We start from the raw sequence: 26,051 nt of genomic DNA, 5'->3' as shown, positions 1-26,051 counted from the left end.
ATGAAGAAGTCATGTTTGGCAGGCAATACGAAAATGCGGTAGTACAGCCCTTAGTTGGAGCAACAGTCAAAGAGCCAGCGAAAATCATAAAATGCGTCATCCAGTAGAGAGGGAGGAGGAGGGATATGTAGGCATTGGTTAGATGGAGGGGAGTTTACCACAGTTCATTTATACATACTATCCACATTGTTATCATACAAAGCTGGTTGAAAATTGGCAAGGTATCCCTTTAAGCAGAGGTCATGGGTATTCCTAGAGTTCATGCTGGTTGTCTGGCAACTAGTTCTAGCTAATAGGTTGGCATTAATATTCTCATCCTTCTGTAAAATAAGGAATAAGCATATTTCCCCAAATGCGAGCTCAGGGATCCCAGTGGCCACTTGCATACTGCAGCGAAATCCCCTGCAGCCCAGAAAGCATTTTCCCCATGGACCACCATTGTATAAGACATGTCTGTGAAACTTGCCTGGAACTGAGAAAAGTGATTCTAAAATCTGTGACGTCACCAAAAATCTCTGCGTCGAGTGTCAACTCAGGGGAAACTTTATTCGGGCTGCATTCCGCAGAAATAAACCCAGAAGCTAAAAAGTTTTTTTGGCTTCTGTGCCAAACAAGCAACTCCACTGGAATGAATAAGCGCCATCTTGACATCCTGTATCTGTGGTATTATTATAAATCTATAACCATATTTGCTTTCTAACAGTCTTTTCCTTCCATGACTTTATTGGCACATCGCTACAATTCTAAATATGTTAAAGCTACAAACTTGTAATCTGTAGACAGGTGTGAACACACGTGCAGGACTGTGTTTGTGTGCACATGTGCAACCTTGTGCACTTGCTGAGCGGGGACCCACCTTTTGCTCAGTAGCATCAATAGTGGTCACAACCTCCACACGGTGCATTCCAGGTTATAACTATAGCTATGGCTAAAAGTGGGTCAGTTTCACAACACTGAAAGTTCAGAAATACCCTAAAGCTTTAAGTTGAAGTGGTGTTAGCACCAGGGGGCACGACACGTAGTGGAAAAAAACTTGAGCCTAAACATCCTTGCGGCCTGCTTAAACTAACATGCCCATCCTTTTAATGAAGACAAATGAAGTGTTTAATTGTGCAAAACCGTTGCCCTTTCCACCTGGCGCTACATACAAAACACAGCTGCCAAGACGGCATGCAGCTGAGCATTGGGCCTCCCTCTCTCTACTAGCTGCTGCTGCCCTGGCCACTGACTGCTTCCCCCTGCTTGCCACCCCAACTGGCCCTTGGCCCCACTTGCCCAACCTCAATTACTCCGAACCCTGACATCCTGCCAAAAGGTGGAACCGTCTTGGCACTTGTTCACCCTGAAGGTTTTTAAGAAGGAAAAAAAAAAGCCAGACTGTTACTGCCTGAGGTGCAATTGAGCATGTAAAAACATTAAGGCCCGACTTGCTTGGCATGTGATGAAGTGAGAGAGGCAGAGGGCAGAGAGGAAGAGACGTCTAACAAAACATCTGACATCCAGCAGAGAGACGAGAGGGAGAAAAGGTGAGAAAATAAAATAACAGTGCTAAAGGACATGACTGCCATTCCATCAAACATGTGAGGACAGGCAAAGTGGAAGTGTCCTCACAGCGGACCTCAAGTCATCGCTGCAAAGTAAGGCTTTAACTACTGTCATTACCAAACACTTAACTGTCACAACCCATAATATCCAGGCCATTATTGGCATGGATAGCACAACAAGTGAGCAATCAGTGCATCCTGACCCTCAGTAGCAGAGGTTGTTTTACAGAGCAAAGGAACTAATTTTAAGTACTCTGTGTACTTCTGTAAGTCTTTACTGCTGTAGTGTCCACCTCCTACAAGAAGTAATTACAGAATGGGAGGTAACCAAGTACTTGAACAAATACAAAAAAATATTATATTAAAGTGACAGTTCAAAATCAAATATGCATATTTTTCCTCGAACCTGTTGTCCTATTTGTCAGTCTACATTGTTTGGCGTGAGCTGCTGAGTGTTGGAGATATTGGCTATTTAGTTAACTGCCTTCTCTCCAATATAAGGGCACTAGATGGCACTCTGCTTGTGGTGCTCAAAGCGCCAAAAAATTCATGAAAAAAAGTTAGTTGCTCAGTATAATTCACAGACCTCCTTTTCAGCAATTTCATGTCGGAACAATTTTCTTTCCAGTAAACTGCACCCTAAAACTGTATCACTGTCACTGTCATCTTCTGCTAGCTCACCTAAAACTAGCAAGCTAAACAAAGTTGCAGTTGCAGTGCAAGGAGGACACCATTAATGTTTACATGAGGCGCAGGAGCCTCTCATCTATGAGTAGATGCACACTTCCTTCTCGTGGTGATTCATTTTGGTGAGGGTTTATCTTGAGTAACTGGGTCAAGATTTCTGGAAAGAGACATTGCTGTTGAATTTTTTCAAATGTATTTTTTGCCGCTTTGAGCACAACAAGCCGAGTGTCAGACTCTAGTCATCTAGTTCCATTGTATTTGAGAGAAGGCAGAAATCCCTACAGCCGATATCTCCAACACTTGGCAACTCATATTAAAACAGTCTAGATTGACTAATAGCACTACAGGTGAGAGGGAAAATATTCATTTTTCAATTTAGAGTGAACCGTTCCCTTTAAAACTATTCTTATCAATATTTGTTTAACAACTAATCTATGCACAAAGCAGGGAATAGTTTATAGAGTTAGCAAGGCTAGTGCCGCTTCACTATCACACAAGTACAACTAGAAACTGACATACACACACACTCTTCTGGTAAATGAAGGATCACCTTTCAGTAACCCACTTTACAGTTATCTGTTGACAGGATGATCACATTTGCCGTCTAGACGGCAGCCAGCTGAGGAGAAAACCGTGTGTCTCTCTTCTCTCCCTTTTTCTTTTTTTTGCCTGAAGGCTGTTTCTTTCTCTTCTATCCCAACTCTCAATTTCACTGTCTGACAAAGATTACACATTTACAAAACGTCTTCTCTGTCTCCTTTCTTGTTCTCTTTCTTTGTTAATCACCTTGAAGTTGAGCTTTCGCTGCCACCTGTGCATCGCCTTTAGAACAGAAACTGAAATCTCAAGAGACTAGGTTTCAAACTCTGCTTTAACTTTTAATGTTTCAGTTTTACAGGGATGAACAGTTGCAGATTAGTTACCTCCCTGCAGTAAAGTAAATCTGACAATGTAACAAAACTTTTTAAACATTTTAAAACATATTTTGCAGGTTCTGATTTGCTCTCAGAGCTGCTGGAAAACTTCATTCATGGCCAAACAATGAGTGGGAATAGTCGTGGAGAGATTTATGACCAGCTTTTCTGTTTATCTTCACAGTCTTACTCATTCAGTCATGTTACGGAGAAGAAAAAAAATACTTTCTCAGACGTGGCGGCCAACATTTTAGCCATCAGACCCCCCGCACACTTTGATTCAGGAACCTCTCAACCCAATAAACTTACTTGATATTTGTTTATGAATGCTGACATTGTTGAAGTTCTACAGTACTTGCCATCACATAATAGATGTGGGTTAATTTACAAAGGTATGTTAGGCCTAAGCTGTTTAAGACAGCTCTATTCCATGGAAGTAGCTTGTGCAGAGGCTGCCAGGAAAAACACTTTCCTTCGGAGAGAACAATTCATCTGTGGCCCTCTTGGGGGATAGGGTAAAGGGTGCTGGGGAGGTCAATCTTATTGCCCACCGACCGACCCTGGCACATACTCATGAAAGTTAAACGAGAGAAAGCGAATACACTTTGGAGTCTGAGATCCGCCTCCTGGGTCGCTTGCTAATTAAGCTGCATTTGTCTTGGCTTGGAATCAAGCTTAATATTGAACCAAGATCCAACACAGAACAGCGCTACAGGCGCACAGAGACCCAAAATCGGCTGAGTGCTGAAAGGAATCACAAGTGTGGCTCCTGGGAGTCTGCAGGCTCTCCAGCTGAAGACATGTTAGCATCATACATGTAGGAAAGAATCCTATTTTCATTTAAAGAATCACTTTTTAATCGGTTTTGTCTTTCTAATTAAAGTGAGATGAACTTTGCAGGCTGTGAAATCGAGCTTAAATGTTAACTAAAAAGATTCGGACTCACAATGTCCTGTAAAAGTCCTCCTAGAAACTGTCAGTTCCTTCATCTTCTCTTTGTAATCATGGCATCAGATTTAAAGGTCAAAGGGCAGCTTTCTGTCATGTTTCTGTCCAACACAGACCAAAGTAAATATTACCGAAAACACTAACCAAGGGTGAAGTGGTTAAATCACATTCTAAAGTTTAAATAAAGTGCCTAAGTTATTCTTTCAGGCTAGATATTTTAGCCAAATAACATTGGTTTATATAAAAAGTTCTACATTTTGAAAAATATGGTGTCTAATTTTCATGTTGAGAGACAGATGGCATGATTGATAGCAGATTCAAGCCTGTGAATTAAGTGTGTTGCTAGAGCCAGCAGGCAATTAGCTTAGCTTAGCATAAAGATTGTAAGCAGGGGCAAACAGCCAGCCTGGCTCCTTTCAGTGGTCCAACACCTTTATAGCTCATTAACTAAAGAAAAGTTCAACATTTTCGGGAAATATTCTTACTTTTTTGGCGGTAGGTTAAAGGAATGACACCACGCCATGCCAAAAAAAAAAAAGGCAAGGCAAAAAGCCAGGCAGACAAAGCTTGTTCCCCAAGGCAAAAACGCCAGGCAGACAAAGCTTGTTCCCACCCCCCCCACCCCCCAGAAAAAAACAGTCATCAACACTTCTTTCACAGTATACCTTTAAATATAAGGCTTCAACCAAGAGTTGGTTAGCTGAGCCTATCTTTATGCTAAACTGTCTTCTCACTCTAGCTCTTCTCATCCAAGTCTTGGAAAGAAAGCATATAGGTGAATCTCCTAAAATGTTGAACTATTCCTTTAATTTACAGTAAAGGGGAATGAAATACTATAACACTACCAAGGCACTGTATGTGCACCTGTATGATGATGGCAAAAACAATGCAACCAAGTTCACTATAATAAATCCCATAAAGAGCAACTGAGGTCTGGATGGCATGGATAGAGTATGTGGGAGTGGATGTATGAATGTCGTTAGTGTGATGTTTGGTTTTGAAACCACTCGCTGATGCAAATTCAAAAATTTGCTTGAGGTCAGTGCATCATAAATCACATCGCTCCTTGGTCACAATATGAAATCCAAATGCTGTAAAGATAGCTGTTTGTGGTTTCTAACTACAGCACTGTAAGCATGTACCACTGCATTTACATTCTTGACTTCTGATAGTTTTTAAATGGTTTTTCCATTAAGTCTGCCTTTGGGATATAAAAGAGCATGTAAAAAGCAAAGATGGAACAGAATACTGTCAAATATATGTCACTTAAAGATATGAGGTAGGGCAACATGAATATAATACTTAATAACAAAAACATTTCCCTGCCTGATCCCCTCTTAAAACAGAAAATGACCTCTGCCCGCAACTGAGTTGTAAGGTTATCCTGCACATGTGAATGTTCATGTAAGCCATCGTGATCCTGCTTCAAAGTGTGATGGTGAGTTCAAGCAGATCATCTGTTTCAAAAGAAGCGTCACTATATTTGATCAGTGTTCAAAGAGTGTGAGGGCTGCTAAATATTCTATATTTTAGGGTCAAACGGTCATTTACTCAAGCGTGGAGGCTTGTGAAAAGTGTGTAGGAAGGCCTTTTTTTACCTTTCACCTGACACAAGAGGTCATACATGCTGGAAAGGGCATGAAAACCAGAAAATCAGTTACATAATGTCCTTACAGCTAATAGAAAAATGCACCTCAGGATAATACTCTTCATAAACCTTTGATCACTTTTAACAGATTCCTTTCAAATTGTGCCAGAACCAATCCCATCACAAAGGAATGATGAGATAGGCGAACTGGACGCTGATTTCCGTGACAACGGCAGCTCTGCCCTCCTTCCCACCCAATTAGATAAAACATCTGGGTGAGAGATCAGCTTTAGAAAACTGCTGCGGCCAGGACTCGTGTCTCATCAAAAGGTGATGACAGAGTGGGAGTAATGCGATGCAAAAAAGCCACCCCACCCTCCAATGTGTTAAGTGCGTGTGTTTGCATGTGCTGCCCTGTTTCACATCAAGCGAGGTCAGCCCGCCCTCCACTCCCAATGTCCCACGATCATCATTCACTTACTGAGGTGTAATATGGCGGAGTTTTTTCACTCCTCTGGTGTGGTGCTTTACGTAAACACACTGCGGGAGATTTATTGGCTGATTTAGTTTTATCTGACATCCCAATTTATTTTCTTATTTAAGCTATAAAAGAAAAAAAGTTGGAGATTTGAAGTTGTATGTTTGTAAAAGAATGTGAGCAATTAAAGCATGCTGGTGGAGTTCAATAATTTTTATGATCAGGCACTTACAGGGTCCTCTGGTTTTTGGTTGCTATCATGGAGAGGCTCTTCTGCAAGGTGGTCTCGTCGAATCAGAGTGAATTCCCTGATGAACACTGCCTCACCATCATTGGCCCAAACAGTAACCTAAAAAACAAAGATACTATCAGAGGTGTCCTGAAGCTCTATACACATACAAGAAGCAGCAGAATCAAGGAGGCAGACTATGACAGTTTGCACTATGCCATGAAAAAAGGTATAAACAAATTTGCAGAATTTGAATGAGAGAGATGAAAGGTCACAGTGACCTCGACCTTTGACCTTCAATTACCAAAATCTAGTTAGTTAATTCTTGAGTTCAAGTGGACATTTGTGCCAAATTTGAAGAAATACCTTGAAGGCGTTTCTGAGAAATCGTGTCCATAAGAATGGGACGGACAGACAACCTAAAAACATAATGCATTAAAATCTCCCCTTTCGCTATCTCTACTTTAAGCAGAGTCTGGGACCAGCAAAGATTATTAATAAAACACAAGAAGGGTCCTCCGATCAACTGCCACAACATTACACCTCCAGTAGAGGCTTCAATATACTCCACTGTTTTGTGATAGTGTTTACATTCAGCTTTGTTTTGTCCTGTATTGGTGTGTACAACCAACATTACTTTTTTTCTTTTTTTAAATACAAACTCTTCATCTGCATTTTTTTTTTGTAGTAATGTAATTACTCAAAAACCCCTTGAGTTATTTGGTTACAAATTTTATACAGGTAACTCGTATCTGTGTTCTACCTATGAACAATTATATTTAAAAGCAATGTTAGAGTCGCAATATAACATGCAGGAGTGATTGTAGCAGAATATGAGGTAGGGAAAGCATTCTATTAAAAGTAATTCTACGTCTACAACTGTGTACAAATATGTGTCTAAGCCCTTCTTGTGTCTGTAGAGGCGCTATATATTTTCTGGCGATAGAAAATAAAACTCATGAATTTCAACACTGCTGTTCAAAAAAATCCTAAGGAAACACTGAGGGTTTTTTTTTTTTTGCATTTTTTTCCAGCATGTTGCAGGTACGAAGGGAACAAGCATGTTTGAAAGTTTTACATTATACCAACATTTGACCGGCATCTGATGATGATTATTCTGCAAGGCAGTGGATTTCTTCTATTCCCATATTGGGTCATTACATGAGAAGGAAGCATTTTAAACATACAAAACAAAACCATATTTCATCACTTATCATTAAAGTATGGATTCTTCTGTATTGGGTTAAATAAAAAAGAAAAAGAAACAAGATACACCAGAGTCCAGTGATGCAACAAGCTCTTTGTTATTAATACTGCAGTGTTTCCATCAGACTATGCCATTTCACCACTCTGGAGCAACTGGTTATGGTGGGAAATGTAACAAAATTGGAGGAAAACTTATGTTTCTGTTTGCAATCATTTACCGAGCATTGCGTGTTTTTTCTTAGGGTTTGTGCTCTCAACCGCACGTCCCTCTTGATGAGGGCAATCGTTACAGACTCTGCAGGAATTCACAGCAGAAGAGATCTGATATCAGAAGACGTAGTGAGTAACCCACCTCTTTAGGGGAGACGGGCGGGGGCGAGGGGCATCTTGGATAGGGCCCATTAGCAGCACAGCAGGGCCCGCATTCTCGAGGATGCACAAATTCACAGAGCAGGGGCCCTCAGCTGCTCTCCGTGGGTCATAAACACTCTATAATGACCCAGGTCAACTGCCTGCCTCCCGGGCCTGTGCCAAGGCAGAGCAAGGCAGAGCAGGGGATGTGGGTTTGGGGTACTTGAGGTTCTTTGCATTGTAGGGGGTTGCAGATTTTAAATTGTGGGGCGAAACAAAAAAAAAATGCTGCTAAGCAACTGCAGCAAAACTTACATCAGCTTTGTGTGGGAAAGGACCACAGAGTGGACTCTTAAATAAGACAAATCAAAGCTGGTCTAAAGCCGAACACTCAGCACTGCTTAGCTGCAGTCACTTAGACTGTGGAGGCATCTGTAACAACACATAAGTCACTGCAGTAAAATGTGGGCAAAAGCCTCCTCGGATGACCAGGATCATCATGTACAAGCACATTTTTGTTGGGTATGGATGTGGCATGTGGCAGCTGGTGGACCACAATTTTGGTTTATCTGTGTCTTTAAAGGTAAATAAAATATCAAATTTTACATTGGACTATTTATAATTAGTCATCTGCAAAGTGAGTGAGATGAATGGGAGTGAAAACTAATTTTATACCTGTGAGAAACTAGTAAAACACATGGCTGGAAATTTAATACAGCATGTGTTTCTCAGATCGACTCAACAATTTAAAAACTTCTAAACTATAAACCCCAGAGACTTCGCTGGACTAAGCATGGGAAACCAAATAACTGATATGAAAAACCTTTATCAAAATACAGCCTTCGAATGGTTGCCTATAACATAAGATCTCCGCTGACATGACTAACTGAAGCGTGTCCTCTCTGCCATTGAGGCTGAAAATTAAAATGTTACACAACTACAAGCCAGGGGTAAAGCAAACATAAGTCAAGCATACGGACATTAGGAGAAGCTTTGCTGGTTTGTGTATGCGTGTGTGTGTGTGTGCGTGTGTGTTAGCTAGGATGTACTGAAAACCACTTAAGTGACCAGATGTCCTTGCTCAAGGCTAAAAGGAGGCCCGGTCGAGATGAACATGCCGATTGTGTATTTCTCAAGAGATTTTTTCCCCCGTCCACAGAAATTATTTTCTCACACTTTTAGTGTCTTGACACCAGACAAATCTGACAACCGTTTCCTTGTCATTTTGAAGTTTGCATCCATCTTCCGATACGCTGGGACCAGACTGAGCTGCAGGCTAATGGTGCATGACAGCTAAACTCTCACTCACTGGAGTCTTAAAAGGGGATCTATCAAACCCGTTTCCTAAGCAAACTAGCTGGCTATCCAGTGCCAATGTCAAGCATCCTGCACACCCCCACCGGACTAAACCATTAAGACCTGGCAGAGGACTGGATATTTCCAAATAGGGTCAAAGTGCGGGGTTACACTATCATGGGGCTGATGACAATGACAAAATCCCCGATTTGCAAAGCCTATCTCCTATGAAATACATTTATAAATGACAAATTTATTCTGCACATATGTTGTTAACATAATTGCTGGCCCAATTGTATTCACTGGCAATTTTTTTTTCCTCAATACAGGATCTGTCACATTCCTGTGCAGCAGAGAAATTGTAGAAAGGAAGGAAAAGGAAATATTGTGGGTTTTGATCAAATACTGAAGAATCTCTATGTCATATATCTGTGTCTGCATGCACAATTTGTAGGTAACAGAACAAGATTTTGGTATAAGAGGCATTCTGGTTTCTGTTTGTAGTTGGACTCAAAGTCCATGTGGTGGAACGCATTGGCTAAAACCCAATTTCACAACTCATCATCTCATCTGATGATGATTTAGCTTTATATTAGCTTCAAAAAAATTTTAATCTGCACTCATATGCCTGTTTATAAAGATTAGCTGAAATTACCAGTACAAAGAAGAGGACCTCTTGACCCGGATATCCACTTGCAGCCTCAGATCTCCCAAAATATTGGCTCTTGTCCCCAGAGGCTTATCATTGTTTGACAGATAACTGATGGATTTCCAAGACTGAGTACCGTAATCTAGCAGATAGGTCGGTCATCTACTTTGTTCCAGCCTGAAATATCTCAGCAACCACTGAAAGGATTGTCATTCAATGCAACATGCTCATCAATAAAGCCTGACAGAGCCACCACAGAGAGTGGTGGGAGAGATAATTAGAACCCAAAGCTTTTTTTCAATATCTTTTTAGGTGTTTTAGTTGGCCTGCAACTTTTATGTTACTTTTAACACTGTCATAAACACTGTTTCCTGCTTAAAGAGGCAGCTGTTTTCAGTGACAAGTTTCTGATAAACCCAGTGATGCTAACTGCCCAGTGCCAAAAAACATTTAAAAGTTATTGCCAACATTCTTTGGAGTAAGTGTTAAAAATGTTTAAAAGAATGCATGATTCACTTATATTCACCACGTAACCTGAAACAGGAATTAACATGAATGATTATGTTGCTAGGTGTCTGCTGGATGTGTAAAAAGGAAAATGGTCTCTAACACATTGGCCAGGACATCTTTACAAGGTCATATGACCATGTTGTCTACAGCTTGATAGCTGTCCCTAAGTGGCCAAAAAAATAAATCTGTGAATGCAGGTTTAAACAAGAGCTTAAGTTGCCTAAACATGATCATAAAGGCATTTATCACACTGTTGCCAGCAGATGTTGCTAGAAAAAAATAGTTGTTGATTAAAATATTGACTCTTAATGGCATAATGTTTCCAATAAAGTTGCTGTAATTTGAACTTCTGTGAACTATAGTTTGATGGTGGAAGCTATTTTTATTCTTTTTCCGCTCTGGGATCTAATTTGTGTGTTAGATTCTGTACAAGCATGCACTTACTCAAGCCATGTTTGAGTTTATTTGAAATGAACATGACAGGGGTTAAGAAAACACACACTTCTGGTTTGCTCGGCCGCCTGTGATTGAAAGACCCAACTTCAACGGGCATCCCGATCTCCATACTACACATGCGAGGCCCAAATCCAGCGTGTGTGAGTGTGTATATGCGTGTCAATGTGACAAAGGGCAAGGGTGAAAGTAAAACAGGGAACCAGGCCGGTGATTCATTAACCTCCGAGGCGAGGTTTGATTTCAAAGAGCACGTTTCAGCCAGGGAAGAGGGAGAGGAAGTGAACTCAGGGGCAAGTTGGGTCTTCAAAAGCACATAATCAACAGTAATAACACCAACCTGATATTATAATTGAGCTTTCCTATAACGTGGTGCCAGCTTCCACTGTTTGGGTGGAAACTGTGAAAAGTGAGTGACTTTTACCATGCTGCACTAGGCCAAAACCTAGACTTATGTTTCGCGCACTGCTGCCTTTGATTAATAAAATTCCGTCCAATGTTTAGATAGGGACACCCCGTTTTCAGGACTGGCTCCTGTCTCAATGAAACCTAAGAGCAAAAGATATTTTTGCTAATCCACTTTCAAGGGGATATATGTGAGCTTTCACTTAACACATTTTGGAGGAGGAAACATTGTGGCCTTCTTTTCCTCGCTGCTCCTCTTTCATAAGCTAAGAAAAAGGGTGCCCTTTATCTCATCCCACAACTTTTACCATATCAGTCCCCGGCCCCCACATATCGCTAAATTAGAGGATTTTTCCGCTCACCATGAAGGAACCAAGGGATTATAAGGCACTTTGTTGAATATTTGCTCATTACAAACCAAAGCTGATGCACGGCAACTTCAGGATTTCGGGACTGATAAAGCTAAGAGTCATGAAGGCCATCACAGAGGCCCAGCTCAGGCAAAAAGACACTTTTCTGTGTAAAAGTGGAAGAAAACACTGATGGTTACAATTTTCACTTCAGGATACCTGCGATGCAACAGCTCATGACTAAGCTCTCTGTGAAACACTACTTTCATCACATTCTCTGATTCCTGATGGATAATTTAGTTATCTTAAAGTTCTTCCTCTGACTGCCTTTGAAGATGTACCCGCTCCCCAATTTCCTGCCAGATTTCTTTCAACTTGATTTACTGATATCCGTTCCCCAAGCGCAGTCTATCCTGCGTACATTACAAGAAGAGTGGCAAGGAGCTCAACTTGTCTCCATTGCTGTCCTCTTCAACTCCAAACATTTCTCATCTTAAACAGCACAAGGAATGAAGCCTCGAGGGGGGGATCTACCTTTGATAGATGAGAAATTTTCCTGGCACTGTCATCACATCCCTTTGAGTTCACGCTCTGTTACTCTTGTGTTTTAATGTCTCACAACGATGCGTGGCACCATGCTAATGATGCATGAGCGCTTCTCTGACACGGCCTTTTAAAGTCCTCATGAAACAGTGCGTTACTTGTTTAATTTGATGTATATCCTGTTAAAATGGGATAAAAGGGCAGAACAAAATGCAGGGAAGGATCAGTTCAAAGTGTAAACCTTACCGAAGAGAAAGGTAGGTTCAATTGAGGGGAGGAGGGGGACGTAAGAAATTAAGGACTGGGATTTTTAGATATTCATGACACTGATCCCAAAGTGGCACGTGTTGAAAATAAAAGCTAAACTTTGCCACGTGTTGCTCCATCTTAAAACAACAGCTAAATTTAGCAGTTGAGCAGCACCGGGCTTTGAAGCCAATTTCACAAAATGTTTTAGCATGCTAACATTTGCTAATAAGCTCAGAAGCTAGCTGGTGAGCATTTAGCATTTAAAGAGTCAGACATTGTTCTTAAGAGATGGAGGAGGCCAAAAAAGAGCGAAAAAAAAATCCCCAAAACAAGTAAATACTGAACTGACATTTGTCAGGTGGCCAGAAAAACACGAATTCCAAATTAATGCTAGTGGTGTTTCAAGTCTGGGGGATTTGTAAATAGGCATCTGCTAACACATTGCTTCTCATGCTTCTCACTTTATCAAACCATCTATCACAGCTAATAGAGCCCACTGTATGTATGCTGACAAACAATAAGTCACACAAAAGCCAAACAGTAGAACTCAAAATGGTGAGGCCTACCTCTCTGGCAGTCAAATGCATTTACCATGATTAGTTGTGGGGGTTTTTTGTCTTCTCTCCATTAACCAGTAAATACTGAGCAGTCCATACTGTAGCATGGCTTCTAGCTGCTGCCACATGATTCCAAAAAAGGCCACTAAATAAGGTACAACTGCTTTACATGGATTACACAAGGAAGACAAAACACCATTTGCACAACATTATTTTGAGGACAGCAGTAGCATGACCCTATACTGGTGTGTTAGATGCATCACACCAATATATGGTTATCACTGATGAAAGCAGACGATCACACAGACGTCAGAATGGTAATGTGAGTGGAACAATAATTCCACGGGGCAAATGTCTTATAAACTTGAGACAGAGCGGATAAGAGAGCTGATGGCGTCAATATCCTCAATAAACACAAGACTTTGACCACTTAAGATGTGGCTTGCAGCACACAGTTTCTTCACTCCAGTCTACATACCGAATGACAGGCTGTGCACTTCTGCTGAAACAACAGACAGAAGCAAGAACACACTCTGATGTGAGCGGTTTACTTCTACATATTAAAAGCCATGGCAGTGGGATTAACCATTTCACCTGAACACTTCAGCCGCCCATCTGTCTGCTACAGACATGGGCAAGAAGCCCAAAAATATCAAAGTGTGAGGAAGAGGAGCTCCAAAGACTGGTACCCTCCAGAGATGGCATTTGTGAGGAGCAGGCTGCACATCAGGAGGATGATAATGGAGAGAAAACTTCAGCGGACAGGTCATAGAGACGTACTTGACACCTGCCAGGAGCTTGAGGGCTGCATGCAGCATATATTTGCTTTCACATTAGCAAATGAGGAGAAAACGGTGAGCGCCACATTGTTTCTTGTTTTTCATTGTTGCAACACAAAATACTTCAAAATTCAAATAATTTCAGATACCCTTACATATGTGCTGTTTTACTTGGATAAAATGAATTAATGTAATGAAAATGTTTGTTTAATTGCTGCCTACTTTTCACATTGTGTAATGTCAGTTTTTAAATGCACACATACTGGTGCTTCTGTGTGTGGTTACATGTGTAGCATACATCTGTATCCATTAACACTTATTTTTGAAAAAATATGCTGTGCACAAACCTTATAAAACAGCATATTCCTGCTACATTCTGCATATCAGTGCAAATGATTTATAATACTTACTTTATATTTCATTTAAATGTCATCCTTTATTTAACTTGCAATACTTTATATCCTTATATCTAGATTCCCTTTTGACAAAAACTCTGAATGATGTACATTTTATGTAAAATTATTGTGCATTGCAAACTCAAAATGTAAAGTAGAACTTTAAAAAAAGAAGAAAAAAAGACTTATCAAATCCTTACTTTGCAGACTTTGACAAGTTACTAACAACTAAAGCAGGTGTTGATGATGCAGGGGGTGTTGCAAGGGTCTAATTAGTCAAGGCACATCAATAAAAATTTCACAGGGTCAACATTATCAATGTCTGCTTAGTAAAGGGCTCTTCAAGACGCACATGTCATGCCTCAGACGTAAGCAAGGGTGCCTGAGTGACGCATGCTGTAAACCTGAACACATGGTTTACACACCAAGTATCATAACTCACAACTGGACTTTAGCCTGCAAACTTTTACGATGGACACTAGGAGAATCAAACTAAATGACTGGCTGCATTAATCTAACTATTCATATTTTCCTCTTTTAGGTGTTGTGTGTGTCATCTGCCAGGAAGCAGTCTGCAAAACATAAACACCACCCAAGCTGTTACTGCCTGTCATTACTGCCAATGTGACTGTTGGTCATGTGACACCAATGAAAATGTGAAATGTAAAGCTTTATATTTACAACATTAAGTGTACTTTTAAATGCTATGTAAATATGTATAATACTTTTTGCTACTTCATATTTAATAAATATTCTTTAAGTATTCATGAATGGTGTGATTATTAATTGTGATGATGACAGCATAAAAAGCCTGAGACACTAATCCTAAACCCTTTGAAGCCTGTATCGCAATGACTTTTCTTGTGCTGCATTTAGACACCTTTCACAAGTATTTAATACCTAAAACCCTGAGCAAATTGGTATGACGTCTTTCAATAACATGGGAAGAAAAAAGGTAATGAGCAACCTGGCAAGAAATGTCCTTTAAATTGCAAGAAATTATCAAATTTAGATAAAAATTAAAGGTAGAAGGAAAAAATTCCGGAGGAATATATTTAAAATTTGTATTTTTTTAGATAATTAATTATCTGCTTTGCGTTTATTCCTTTTCTTTACTTTCCTTTTTTTTAAATTTTCAGGTAATTTCCTTGTACTATTAAGAATTTCTTGCTAATTTCAGGGTCATTTCTTAGTTACTCAGTGCCTTCTTCACAAGTTTTTGAAAGAAATTAAGTCAATTTGCCTAGGTTTCTAATTGTTAAACATTATAGGAATAGTTGTTATTACTCTTAGATGAACGGATACCACTCGCGTGTCTATGCTGTAAGTATATGTCTCTTTAGTTAATGAGAAGGAACAAAGTTATTGCTTACAGAAACAACCCTGCTGTTATAATGTGAGTGATTTTCAGGGTCTTAGTCCGCTTACTGTGTCCCGTGGTTTTTCCGTATAAGGCAACAGGATAACTCATCTAAAGAGGTCATCATCGATCATTTTATACCATACTTGTCACCAGCCATTTTTCTTTAACTACCCGCTGGCTTTAGTGAGAATCCCTCTCTGACCACAGAATATCAGCCTGCAATACAAACAGAGACCAAATACTGTAATGCTCACACCGGCTGTGCCCTTACAATAAATCACGATTCTTCTCTCCCGAGCTGACCACAGGCTGACTGCAACTTGAGCGCTTGACCGGTCCAAGTTTGCAGCATTAGCAAGTAGCATATTTCCTGCTAAGTAGACAGGTTAGTCCACCTGCCGGCCATGTGTGGGGCCATGAGGGCTCATCGTGGAGCTAATTATGTGGTGGGACACCCCAGTGCTGACTTCTCCTGGCTTACAGTACAAACAGATGGAGCTATGAAATCCAGTGCTGAAGCCTTTTGTATCCCATTAGCCAGCAGGGAGACATCTCAATGCAAAAATAGCTCCACCGCTAACATTAATCTCTGCACCAGACACGGTGCGGTTTCCCCGCTCAGGTAACGACTGCTATTATATTTAATGTGGAGGTTTTTAATGAGGCCCTCAAAAGAGTTTTGACAGCTTAAAGAACAGCACAGAGCACTGCGACAATGCCAATACCGGAAAATACTGTAAGACCGCAAAATTACGTTTTTTTCTTCATACAATACTGTGTACCACAGACACTGTGCTGACACGGCTCTCCCTCAATGGTATTTATTTCACTTAAATATTTGATTGGAAAGTAAATGGTATCATTTAGTAGAGTAGGAATGCCGCAGTAAAGGTGTTGATTTGATACAGAAAACAAGAGGACGACAAAGATCCTGTTTGGTCCCTTTTGGGCAGGGGAAAGAAAACACAGAAGCAAAGCAGCTGTGCAGAAAATGTTATTCTGATGCCGTGATTGCAGGCCTTTCAAGGAAGCTGGATAGCAGCATTTCTCTCCAAAAATACTTAAGCAAGGGACATAGGCAATATGATTAATAATTTTAATTTTCCCCGTTATAGTTTTTTTTCTACCTTAAAAGTAGTAAAAAAAAAGTTTTGCCACTCTTAGCCAAAACTCACTTTTTATTAAATTTCAAAATTAGACTGGACAGTTTGTAGCTGTTGGACTGAGAAATAATTACTTGATGTGTTACTTGTGTCAAAACAAGGTCAAAGCAGGCCCTCTGAGATACGGCAAAACACAATGAGCGGAGTCTGAGAAGGGACCGACACACCTGGCCCGTTGGGTCATACAGTATATACAGTTACAACAGCACAATAATACTGACAAGCCCACATGGGTTCCTTTGTTAATGTTACTGAGGGCAGGGGACGGAAAAACATATGAGGATACATCTAATTTCACTTCCTGAAACATGCCAGTTCTTCCTGCAGTAAGTCTCTGTACCACACACAGGAGGAATGACATGGCATGACTTGAATAGCGAGCTGAGAGCTGTTCAGTGAAGCGCTGTGGCCGAGGAGATTCATGTTCATAATGTTCATTGCTTCAAAGTAGACAGCCAAAAACATTTTTGAAGTTGACACATTGGCATAGATGGAGAACATACAGTAGCTCATGGAAATTACATAAAAACTGAAAAGTGCTGACATGAATTTTAGCCCTGAATCATCAAATTCTTTTTGTTATTTCCCTGTGGTCCAGCATCATTGGGCCAAACTCTCCGTCCAATGAGTGAAAGAAAAAGAAGCAGCTGGGAGGCCTCAGCTGGACTCAGCATTGACATAATAACTCTGCGTTAAGACATCCACCCAGTTTGCATCTTCCCTCACACCCACTTACAGACAAAAAAGTCACTTGTTTCTCTGACTACTGCCTCTGCTCATGATGGATGGCCTTTGTTATAGCTGGGTCCAGCTTGTAACACAGGCAGGAAGGTTATGTAAGACTGTGAAACTCAAGCAAGCAAGGGTGGACAATCATGACCAAGTCACGTTTTTACAGGGTGAGACAGAGTCAGTTTCCCAAAATCATCCATCTTCTCCTCCTCTGTCTTACTGACCTTAGGCTCAAAGGCAGATTGGCTAAATCCATCATTTAGTTTCCCACAAAAAGGTGCTTCCAAATGTTATCAATTACAATGAGGGGGCAGGGTCTCAGGAAACCATCTGGGCAGGTATACAAGTTTCAGAGATGAAGAGAAATACAGCAACCTTATCTGTGGAAATGCGAGCAAAATAAATACACCAGAATCAGTGTAATAAAGCTTTTTTTTGACTGTGGCCAATTCCCTGCTCTAGTGCAACAAGTTAAAATTACACACATTTATTATTACATCTCGTGTGATAAATTCAATTGGTATGAGGAGCTTTGGGGTTTTATCTATTTAGTTAGGGGAAAGCATACAAGTCAGAGATATTGCTCACATAAAATATAACCAAGCCCTTTTAAGTAAAATTATGATGGATTGCCATGAAATTTTGTAAAAGCATTCAAGGTCTCTAAAAGATAAAATCCCTGTGAATTTAGTGACAGTTTGACTTTTAACCTAAAGCCATTAAGCAAGAAAATGTTCAATATTTCAACATCCTTCAGAAGGATTTGGCAAACCATTTGCTGGAAAAAAGTTTGCACTGTACGTTTCTGCAAGAATATGTTACATTTGCATATTGTTTTGGAGCGAATATATTAAAACTTTTTATTCCTCATCAACGCTGTGGTGAAGGTGTAGCTAGGTTTAGGCAGAAAAAAACACCTGGTTATTGTTAGGAAAAGATCAAGAAACACCCTGGTTCCATGGCTCAAACATCACAATGTGTTGGTAAAAAACACCCGTGTTCGGTGCCAAAAATGCTGCTGGGAAACAATGCAATGTGCCGCAAACTCTGTGACTCAAACTTCACTGGGAAATGCCACAATGTGTCAGTAAAAAACATCCAGGTTTGTTGATATCTATATGTCGAACACTACTGTATGTTTTGTGTTATAAGTGTGTAACACCTGTATTCAGTCCAAGATCCAGAACACACACACTCTGTAACTAACTAAAAGCATCACTGAGAACCATCCCCTCTGCATAGTGAGAGTGAACGCTGCATACTATCACATTAACACAACACTGGCAGCAGTCCAACCATCAGACATGGACAGAGTGGAGTCTGCAGCAGCTGTGCTACAGCTCTCCATCACAGCTTTTCATTAGTCTGATCGATTCATTGGCCGATCTACAGCTCTCAGTGGTGTTAAGCAACCGTGACCGCCAATTTCTATCAGTAATAAAGCTGTGTGTGATGTCGAGTGTGTAAACACAAAGACCGCCCGCCCTGACAAAAGCAGCTTCAAAGATAGATGGTGTAGTAGTGTGTTCAAGAAAGCCATAACTAAGCAGTGGATTTCCATTCAGAGCTTCAGTAATACAGTAACCATAATACTGCACACACACACACAAATACAAACATCTGTCGTCCTTCATCATATCAGTTCGTAGAGGGATTAGAATTGACAGCTGGGTGGCACAATTACAACACAATGTTCCACACGTAGCGGGGCAACGAGTTCACTGTTCAGTGCATGTGTGCTGCTGCACGACTGATTCAAAACACCAGGGTAATTTCACACATAAAGGTGACTGTCACTGGATGATTGATGATAACAGTTTATATGGGTTTTTGTAGAGGTGCCCCAGGAATTCTCCTTTAACTTTCCTTTAAGGTTTTAGTCATTTCCCTCATTAGAGAGGTGAAATTAAATATTTCTAACTGTTTTCCATTAAATCAAAAAAGGATTTTCATATGGCAAAATGTGTTACTTTTACTGCATTCATGCTTTACTTTTTTATGACATTCAATATAATGCTCAGGTTAATAATCATCAGTTTGATTTTTGTGAACCAAACTGCCCTTTTTTTAGGAGAGAACAAACATCTCATGAGTGGGAGTCCAAGTTTGAGATCATGTGAACAGCTCATTTGAAGGTCATACTGGCCCAGAAGCTCATTTTTCTATATCAGTATTCAAAAATAGACAGAAATGGAATCTCAAATGAAAAGTGCACTTTTCAAATTTTGTATCTTTTTTGGACTGCTGTAACACAAACATACAAGTCATTCTGAAATTTGGAGTCCATTGCAAATATGTCTAAAATATGTCTAATTATGAACCTCTGATGCAGCACATTCTGGATTTGGGTAACTTTTTGGCCATTTCTCAAGGGCCTAAAATCAAGCAGCGCTCTCTGATCTGGTCATTTCCCCAATTTTACCCATTTATTCAACATAACATCCCATTGTGAGTCTCTGCACAATTGACGGTGGCAATGTCCCAAACATGGATCCAACCATGAAATGCATGCAAAGCCGTCCATGCCAGACCTCCCAGAAGACCTATCCAGTAATCGCTGTTTTCTTTTAAATAGACAAAGAACAAACCTGGCAAGCTGTTGGCCTGAATCACAACCGCACATCGCTGAGGGCCAAACACATTAAACTTTGGTATTGTTCAGCAAGGTACTGCTAAGGACTCTTAACTAAAACACAAGAGAAAAATTGCAATCTGTGAAGACCCCATTCTCATACCACAGCGAGGGCCAACAAATTTGTTCCGCCGAGTTTCCTAAACTGTTTTCGCCGACATCAACATGCGCCATGAAAGCCCTGGTCCTCTCCATAGCGCCGTCTGCGGTTACCGCCGAATCGCTGTTGCATTCCTGCCCCCAAATTAAGCCCCTCATTTGCGGAGCTGCCTGACCATCGGACAATCTTAATTTCCATATTCTGTGGCATTCTCGAGCTATGATCTCATCTGGCTGGCAGCGAGGCAAATAATGAAATGCTGCCCTGCCTGTAGCGTGGCATCTTTAACCATCCAGCCCTCCGCTCCATAATCCACACTCCATTCTTCAATTGTGCTTTGCATTACTAGAAGCCAGCTGCACACTGGGCACCAAGTGGAAAGAATTTTGGATGTTGACCAGTAACTTTTCTGCCTGTTACTTAGACCTAAACTTTTCTTTCAGTTGCTTTCTCTTTGCATAATAGTGACCACATCCTTCAACACTCACGAGCTGTAGCCATAATTTTTATAAATCGTATAACCCAAATCATCAAATTATGGCCCCGAGGGATTTTCTTTGGGAATTTGTTTGGTGATCAAGTTTTTAAACGCCAATATACTCTGTAGTTTCAGAATGATACTATGTTTAGGCTGATAAACCTATAATTAAGATGATTACAAGTATTTGCTTGCCTCATTTTCATTCATTTTAGATATGGATCTATTAAATGAAGACATGATTTTTTTTAAACTTACTCTAGCATTAAGAGTTGAAGAAGAAGCATTAAAACTAGAAGAGTCTCTGCTGTTACAATTGACTTTAAATGTATGCAAGGAAAAGACAAACTAGAATTATAAGTTGCAGTTACAGTTTACATCCACGTCTGTGAAGACATGGATGCTTGACACAGATCTTCAACCCAGCAGAACAGAGGATCTATACAATCAGCATAGTATCAAGTGGGCATCCAACATCGGTGTCACTAATTTAGCATCTGACCCAATGTCAAATGTCAATGTGTGAATGTTTTCCCTGAGTTATGACGTTGAGTAATCGTGTGGGGGTTCTTTTATGTCACATTGAAGTTAAGCTTTAACCTTTTGGATATATAATTGTCATCATTTAATTCTATCTTACATTTCAGTGAAATTTTATCATAATTGTGTCACAATGACTTTTTGAGTTATGAACAAAAACATGTTTTGTGAGGTCACAGTGTCCATGACCTTTGACCACCAACTTTTAGCCAAGGCTAGCGCTTGCATGGAGGCAAATCTTATTATGATTATCAATCTGCATTTTTTTATGCTGAAAAGACATAGTACTTTTAAAACATTAATTTTCTGCAGATTTTATGATTAATTTGTAATAATTTCTCAGATTTCCATCACAAAACAACTTCACAAGGCAACATTTTTTTCATAAAGCCAATTTTGGGCAAAAAAGTTCCATGTTTATGTGAACAGTCCGTTTCAGATTGTCCTACATTACCAGAACAAATGCTGATAATAACATGATTCACTCTTAAAAAGGGCCCCAATCTCTGTCTGGCAGACACTCTTCGACATCCCCACTTGACTCGACATTTTCCTGCAGCCAAACAAACCACAACATCATCATCGCTCTGACAGACGAGCTGGGGAAACCCAGTGATTTGTCTAGGGTCCTCTAAATATGACAATCACCCCAGGGAACTATATCTGAGACATCCACAAATGATCAGAGACGACAATGTATTTCCCCACCAGTCTACGATGACATAGTCAACATAATGTGACAGCTTAATGTTGTCCGTCCATTGTCTTGTCAATATGCAGTGATTCCAAAGGGTGCAATTAACCAGGAAGATTGACAGAAAACAACCATGAAAGATTCTCTATGGACTAAAATGGACTCTCACCGAAGGTCAATCTGCTATCAAGAATTTTCTAATTACATAACCCCAAAAAAATGCATTTAAGCATGATAGACATGCAGAAAGTGAGTGTCTTGAGAATCGGCAGTTGACGCCAATAATGGAGGATGATTGCAAAGTCTTGCGACAATGATAGCACGTCAAGAAAAAATATTCAAACATCCCTGTCATACTTGTGTAATTGCTGGCGAGAGGGGGCGGTTTGATGAGTGATGTCCCTGACATCTGGGACGCAGCCAAAGTGGCGTTTGAAAGGAGGGGGTGATACTGGGTGGGTGAATGGCACATTTCACCCCCCCACATTCCCTTTGTATTAAAGAGACAGATGAGAGGCGCCGTTTGAACTCTTAAACACGCCGTGGGAGATTTATCTGACACCATGCGTGAGCCCACTACTGTTTGTCTAACTTTATGTCCTGCATGTGCCTGTGTGTGTGTGACACTGTCATGTAAATAATGTAGTGTTTACTCACTGTATCTGTTGTAATATTCCTATAGGGATTTCCACGTTTGCTGTGAAGTTTCTGCTGCATTCTTTGATTTTGTTATGCTTTTCTCAGATTTTCGGCTTGCATGTACATAAGTGCAAATTCCAGGAACTTCTGCTTTTTCATTGTATTCAAAGCATGGCAGGTCATTCCCATATAAGCCCAGCGACAGTGAGAGACAGCATATCATGTGTTTGTTTTTGCATTAAGGCTCCCTGTGGGCCGAGCCGACAAGCGCTCTGTTATCTAAGGAAAATCATTTAGATCCAAAGCAACAGCGGAGCCAAAAGTAGCTTCTCCTGCTGTCTAGTTTGGTCAGTTTATATATACTGTGAGGGCACTGCAGTTCAGCGGAAATGGAAAGATTCACTTGTCAGGGTGTTACTGTACCCCTCTCACCCAAAACTACTTAACATTTTTTCCCAAACAAGCTTTTGTCAGTTAAGATAACACTTGACTTGTTCCAACAGCGGTGCAGCCAGTGACAGATCCCAAATATGTGGGAAAAATTACTCAGCATTCTTAAATTAAATGCGATTTTTACAGCATGAAAAAATGTGTTCTAGTGTGTGTCTTTGTAGCTGGAATCAGATACTTGTGGTAATATTCTCTCTTCGGCATTTAAGTCAGAGTTAGCCTGAGAATCAAGGTTGCAGCCATTAAAATGTCAGCTCGTGTCTGCAGCCTCTTTGCTCGTTGAGCTGATGGCAACGTGATAGTCCGTACTTTTCTTCTTCTGCTGCTTTTGTTCTCTGAGAATGCAGACAGGGAGCAGCCTTTTGTGTGCAGACACTGGTAAACAGATCAAATGAAAATCAGCTACACATAGTGACACATATCTGGACACATATCTGGACACAATTGATATTCCATTTAATGACTTTATCAGTTGAGTGGGGTTTCAGCTTCCAAGCATGTAAGTTCAGCTTGCGAGTCATTTGAAGTGAAAATCTGTGCAGTGTCAGACAGTTGTATTACATGGAAACATATTTCAGACTAAGGGGAAGTTACAATTGTTGTACTATTTCTCTATTTCATAGTTTTGGATGTTGCTAACATTGCATTTTGGCTTTGCCTCATAAGACTTGTTTAAAGCTGCAGGGGGGAGACCAAAACAGAGCTAGAGGCAGAGTGGACTTACAATTGCCAGGGATGACACATGACAAATGTTTGCTCAAATGTTAGCCGTGTCAACTTTATATGGTGATTAAAAGTCAACGTTGTGTTTATTGTTAGTCTCTGCTGCCTCCAAGTGGCCCAGATGGTTCTCATGCATTGTTCGTACATATACCAACGAAAAGAAATGCTCCAGTACTCGTATATCCCATGTAATCATGAGCTAGTGATTTGAGTAAAATTTGGGAAGGCTGCGATCATGTGACGAATGTGCTAATGGTAGTAAAGACGGTATTAGTCTGCGTAAAGAGGCAGGTTGGGGTGGTGGAAGGGTCATACTTTCCCTGAAGAGAACCACTGTTCAGGACCATGTAAACTTTGATTCATTTTAAGGAACTTTGTCACCATGTTATTTTACCGAAACCTATCCTACATAACTTCACTTGCCAAAACCTACCCCATACTGATAAATGTCATGTTAAGTAAATAAGTCTATGTTTACATCCATAATGTCATTCATGGGGCGCAAATTCATTCAATAATAGGGTTTCCAACACATTCATTTATTTGTGGCAGCCTGTCATGATTGAAATATCTGCCTCCTGGTATTGATTTTATATTTTTTAAGCTGGATCACTCATTAGGAGCAATTAGGAGTGTTAGTCAGTTATTTATTGCACCAGGCATGCAGAGCATACTCTGGGCACAAGCAGAGCATACTCTGGGCACAAGCAGAGCAGCAGAACATCATGTGCAGTGAAAGTAAAACTTAACCATTTTTTGAGCTGGATCTAAAAGCTTGCTTTCACTCTCCTGCTGCAGCTGCTCCTCTGATCCATTGATCTGATCAGCTCTGACAGGACTGACAGATCAATTATTGACTCCACAATTCAAACTCCTCAACTGCTGTTAAGGGGGAAAAAAAACCATGACAGGTTTATAGCTCACAGCTTCTTAGCTAAAAACTTCCAAATTAAGAGAGGGGACATAGAATGATGACATGAGTAAGTTACTGTAGGTTTTAAACACATTATTTGGAGATACATCCAAAAGTAAGTCAACCATTTATGTCAGTAAAACTTCCTAAAAGCACAGGAAAACAGTGTGCGCACACAACTATGTCAAGTGCTGTAGCTCAATGTCAACGAAGCCTGACAGACGTATACAACAGACAGTTTGGATGATTACACTATTTACCCGTTTTCACAGCCAAACACGTCTTACTAACGTCTGATTTGTTTAAAACTTGCCTGATAATCTGACTTCTCATGTTTCTTAGATTCTAGTGTGACCTGAAGCACCACAGGTCACTGGAGGTAACACAACTGGCTGGGTGCTCATGTTCATGTGGGCAAAACCTTCCTGACAAAAACATCTTTTTGACTGCGTGTCTGTGTCGACTGGCAGACAATCGAGTGGCTCGCATCCCCTCCATGTTGACTTTGGTGGTTCTCCTTCAAACTAAATGGATACCGACTGTCACGGCAGAGTTTCGGGAAGAAAAATGAGCAAAAGGCTGAGAAATTAAGCTGACAAGCAGGGGAATGTTCACACGAGAGAAATATAAAAGCCACAGTGGTGCGTTTGTCAGCCTTGTTCAGCCTGGCAGCACGGCTCATGTGCACTGAGAAAGGTGGCTGAATATGCGCTACTGAAATGAAACGAAAAGAGAAGAAAAAAACTCAAGGCAAGGCATATAATTGGATTTGGCTCAGCCTGAACGTGAGTGTGTGCTCAGCAATGCGGCTGTGTTTGCACAGCTGGAGCGTGTGCCCAGGGTCATCTCAGCAGGGAGCAGGGTTTGGCACTGCTGGGCACAGCTACAGAACAAGCCTGCTGAAGAATCGCTGGACGCCTCCCTCTCCCTGTCCTTCCCTTTTCAGAAACAAGGCTCACAGAAGAGTCTACTGACAAAACACCATTACAATTATGGGAAGACATTTTTATGTTTTTCCATCGCAACTCTGGGGCACACTGACCTGGCTCTTGTGCTGTTCTGGCATCATAAGGATACGTTAAAAAAATGCTTTCAATCATACCATATCTTGTTACTTAGTTCTGTTGGCCTCTTCCATCTTCCATTGGCTTCACCAATTAACTATGTTTGATTGAAATGAATACTGGATATCATTTATCATTTCATGTATTCGCCACACTCCATCAAATGCATTACAAAAACATTAGAGACAACTTTTGAACTGTTAGTGCAGACAGCCCTGATGGTATTACAGTATTGATGCCTTCCCCATAGAGCGACCACAGTTCTGCACTCAATAGGACAAATTTGACAGGCTGGCTGGCTGACGCAGGTTACTTTCATCCTATGATATGAAGAATCTGTCTCTTAAAACTTGCTGGCTGTGGCTTGAGTTTGTGTAAGAAATGTTATTCTTTCAGAGTGAAGAGCAAACCCCTGGTGGCGTGAAACCT

General features: G+C 40.6%; 1 protein-coding gene across 1 annotated transcript in view; it reads right to left on the bottom strand.

The window, feature by feature from the left end:
- LOC121961924 (ADAMTS-like protein 1) overlaps positions 1–26,051 on the bottom strand; it is a 105,803-nt gene that overhangs the window by 60,508 nt on the left and 19,244 nt on the right. The window contains exon 2 of the mRNA XM_042512036.1: positions 6,392–6,508. Coding sequence (XP_042367970.1) covers positions 6,392–6,508 — 117 coding nt within the window. The remainder of the gene's footprint in view (positions 1–6,391; positions 6,509–26,051) is intronic.

The sequence above is a fragment of the Plectropomus leopardus genome, chromosome 23 (assembly GCF_008729295.1).
Source record: "Plectropomus leopardus isolate mb chromosome 23, YSFRI_Pleo_2.0, whole genome shotgun sequence".
Lineage (NCBI taxonomy): Eukaryota > Metazoa > Chordata > Actinopteri > Perciformes > Serranidae > Plectropomus > Plectropomus leopardus.
Note: the sequence above shows the minus strand (reverse complement) of the source record. Positions and strands in the feature narration are given on the sequence as shown.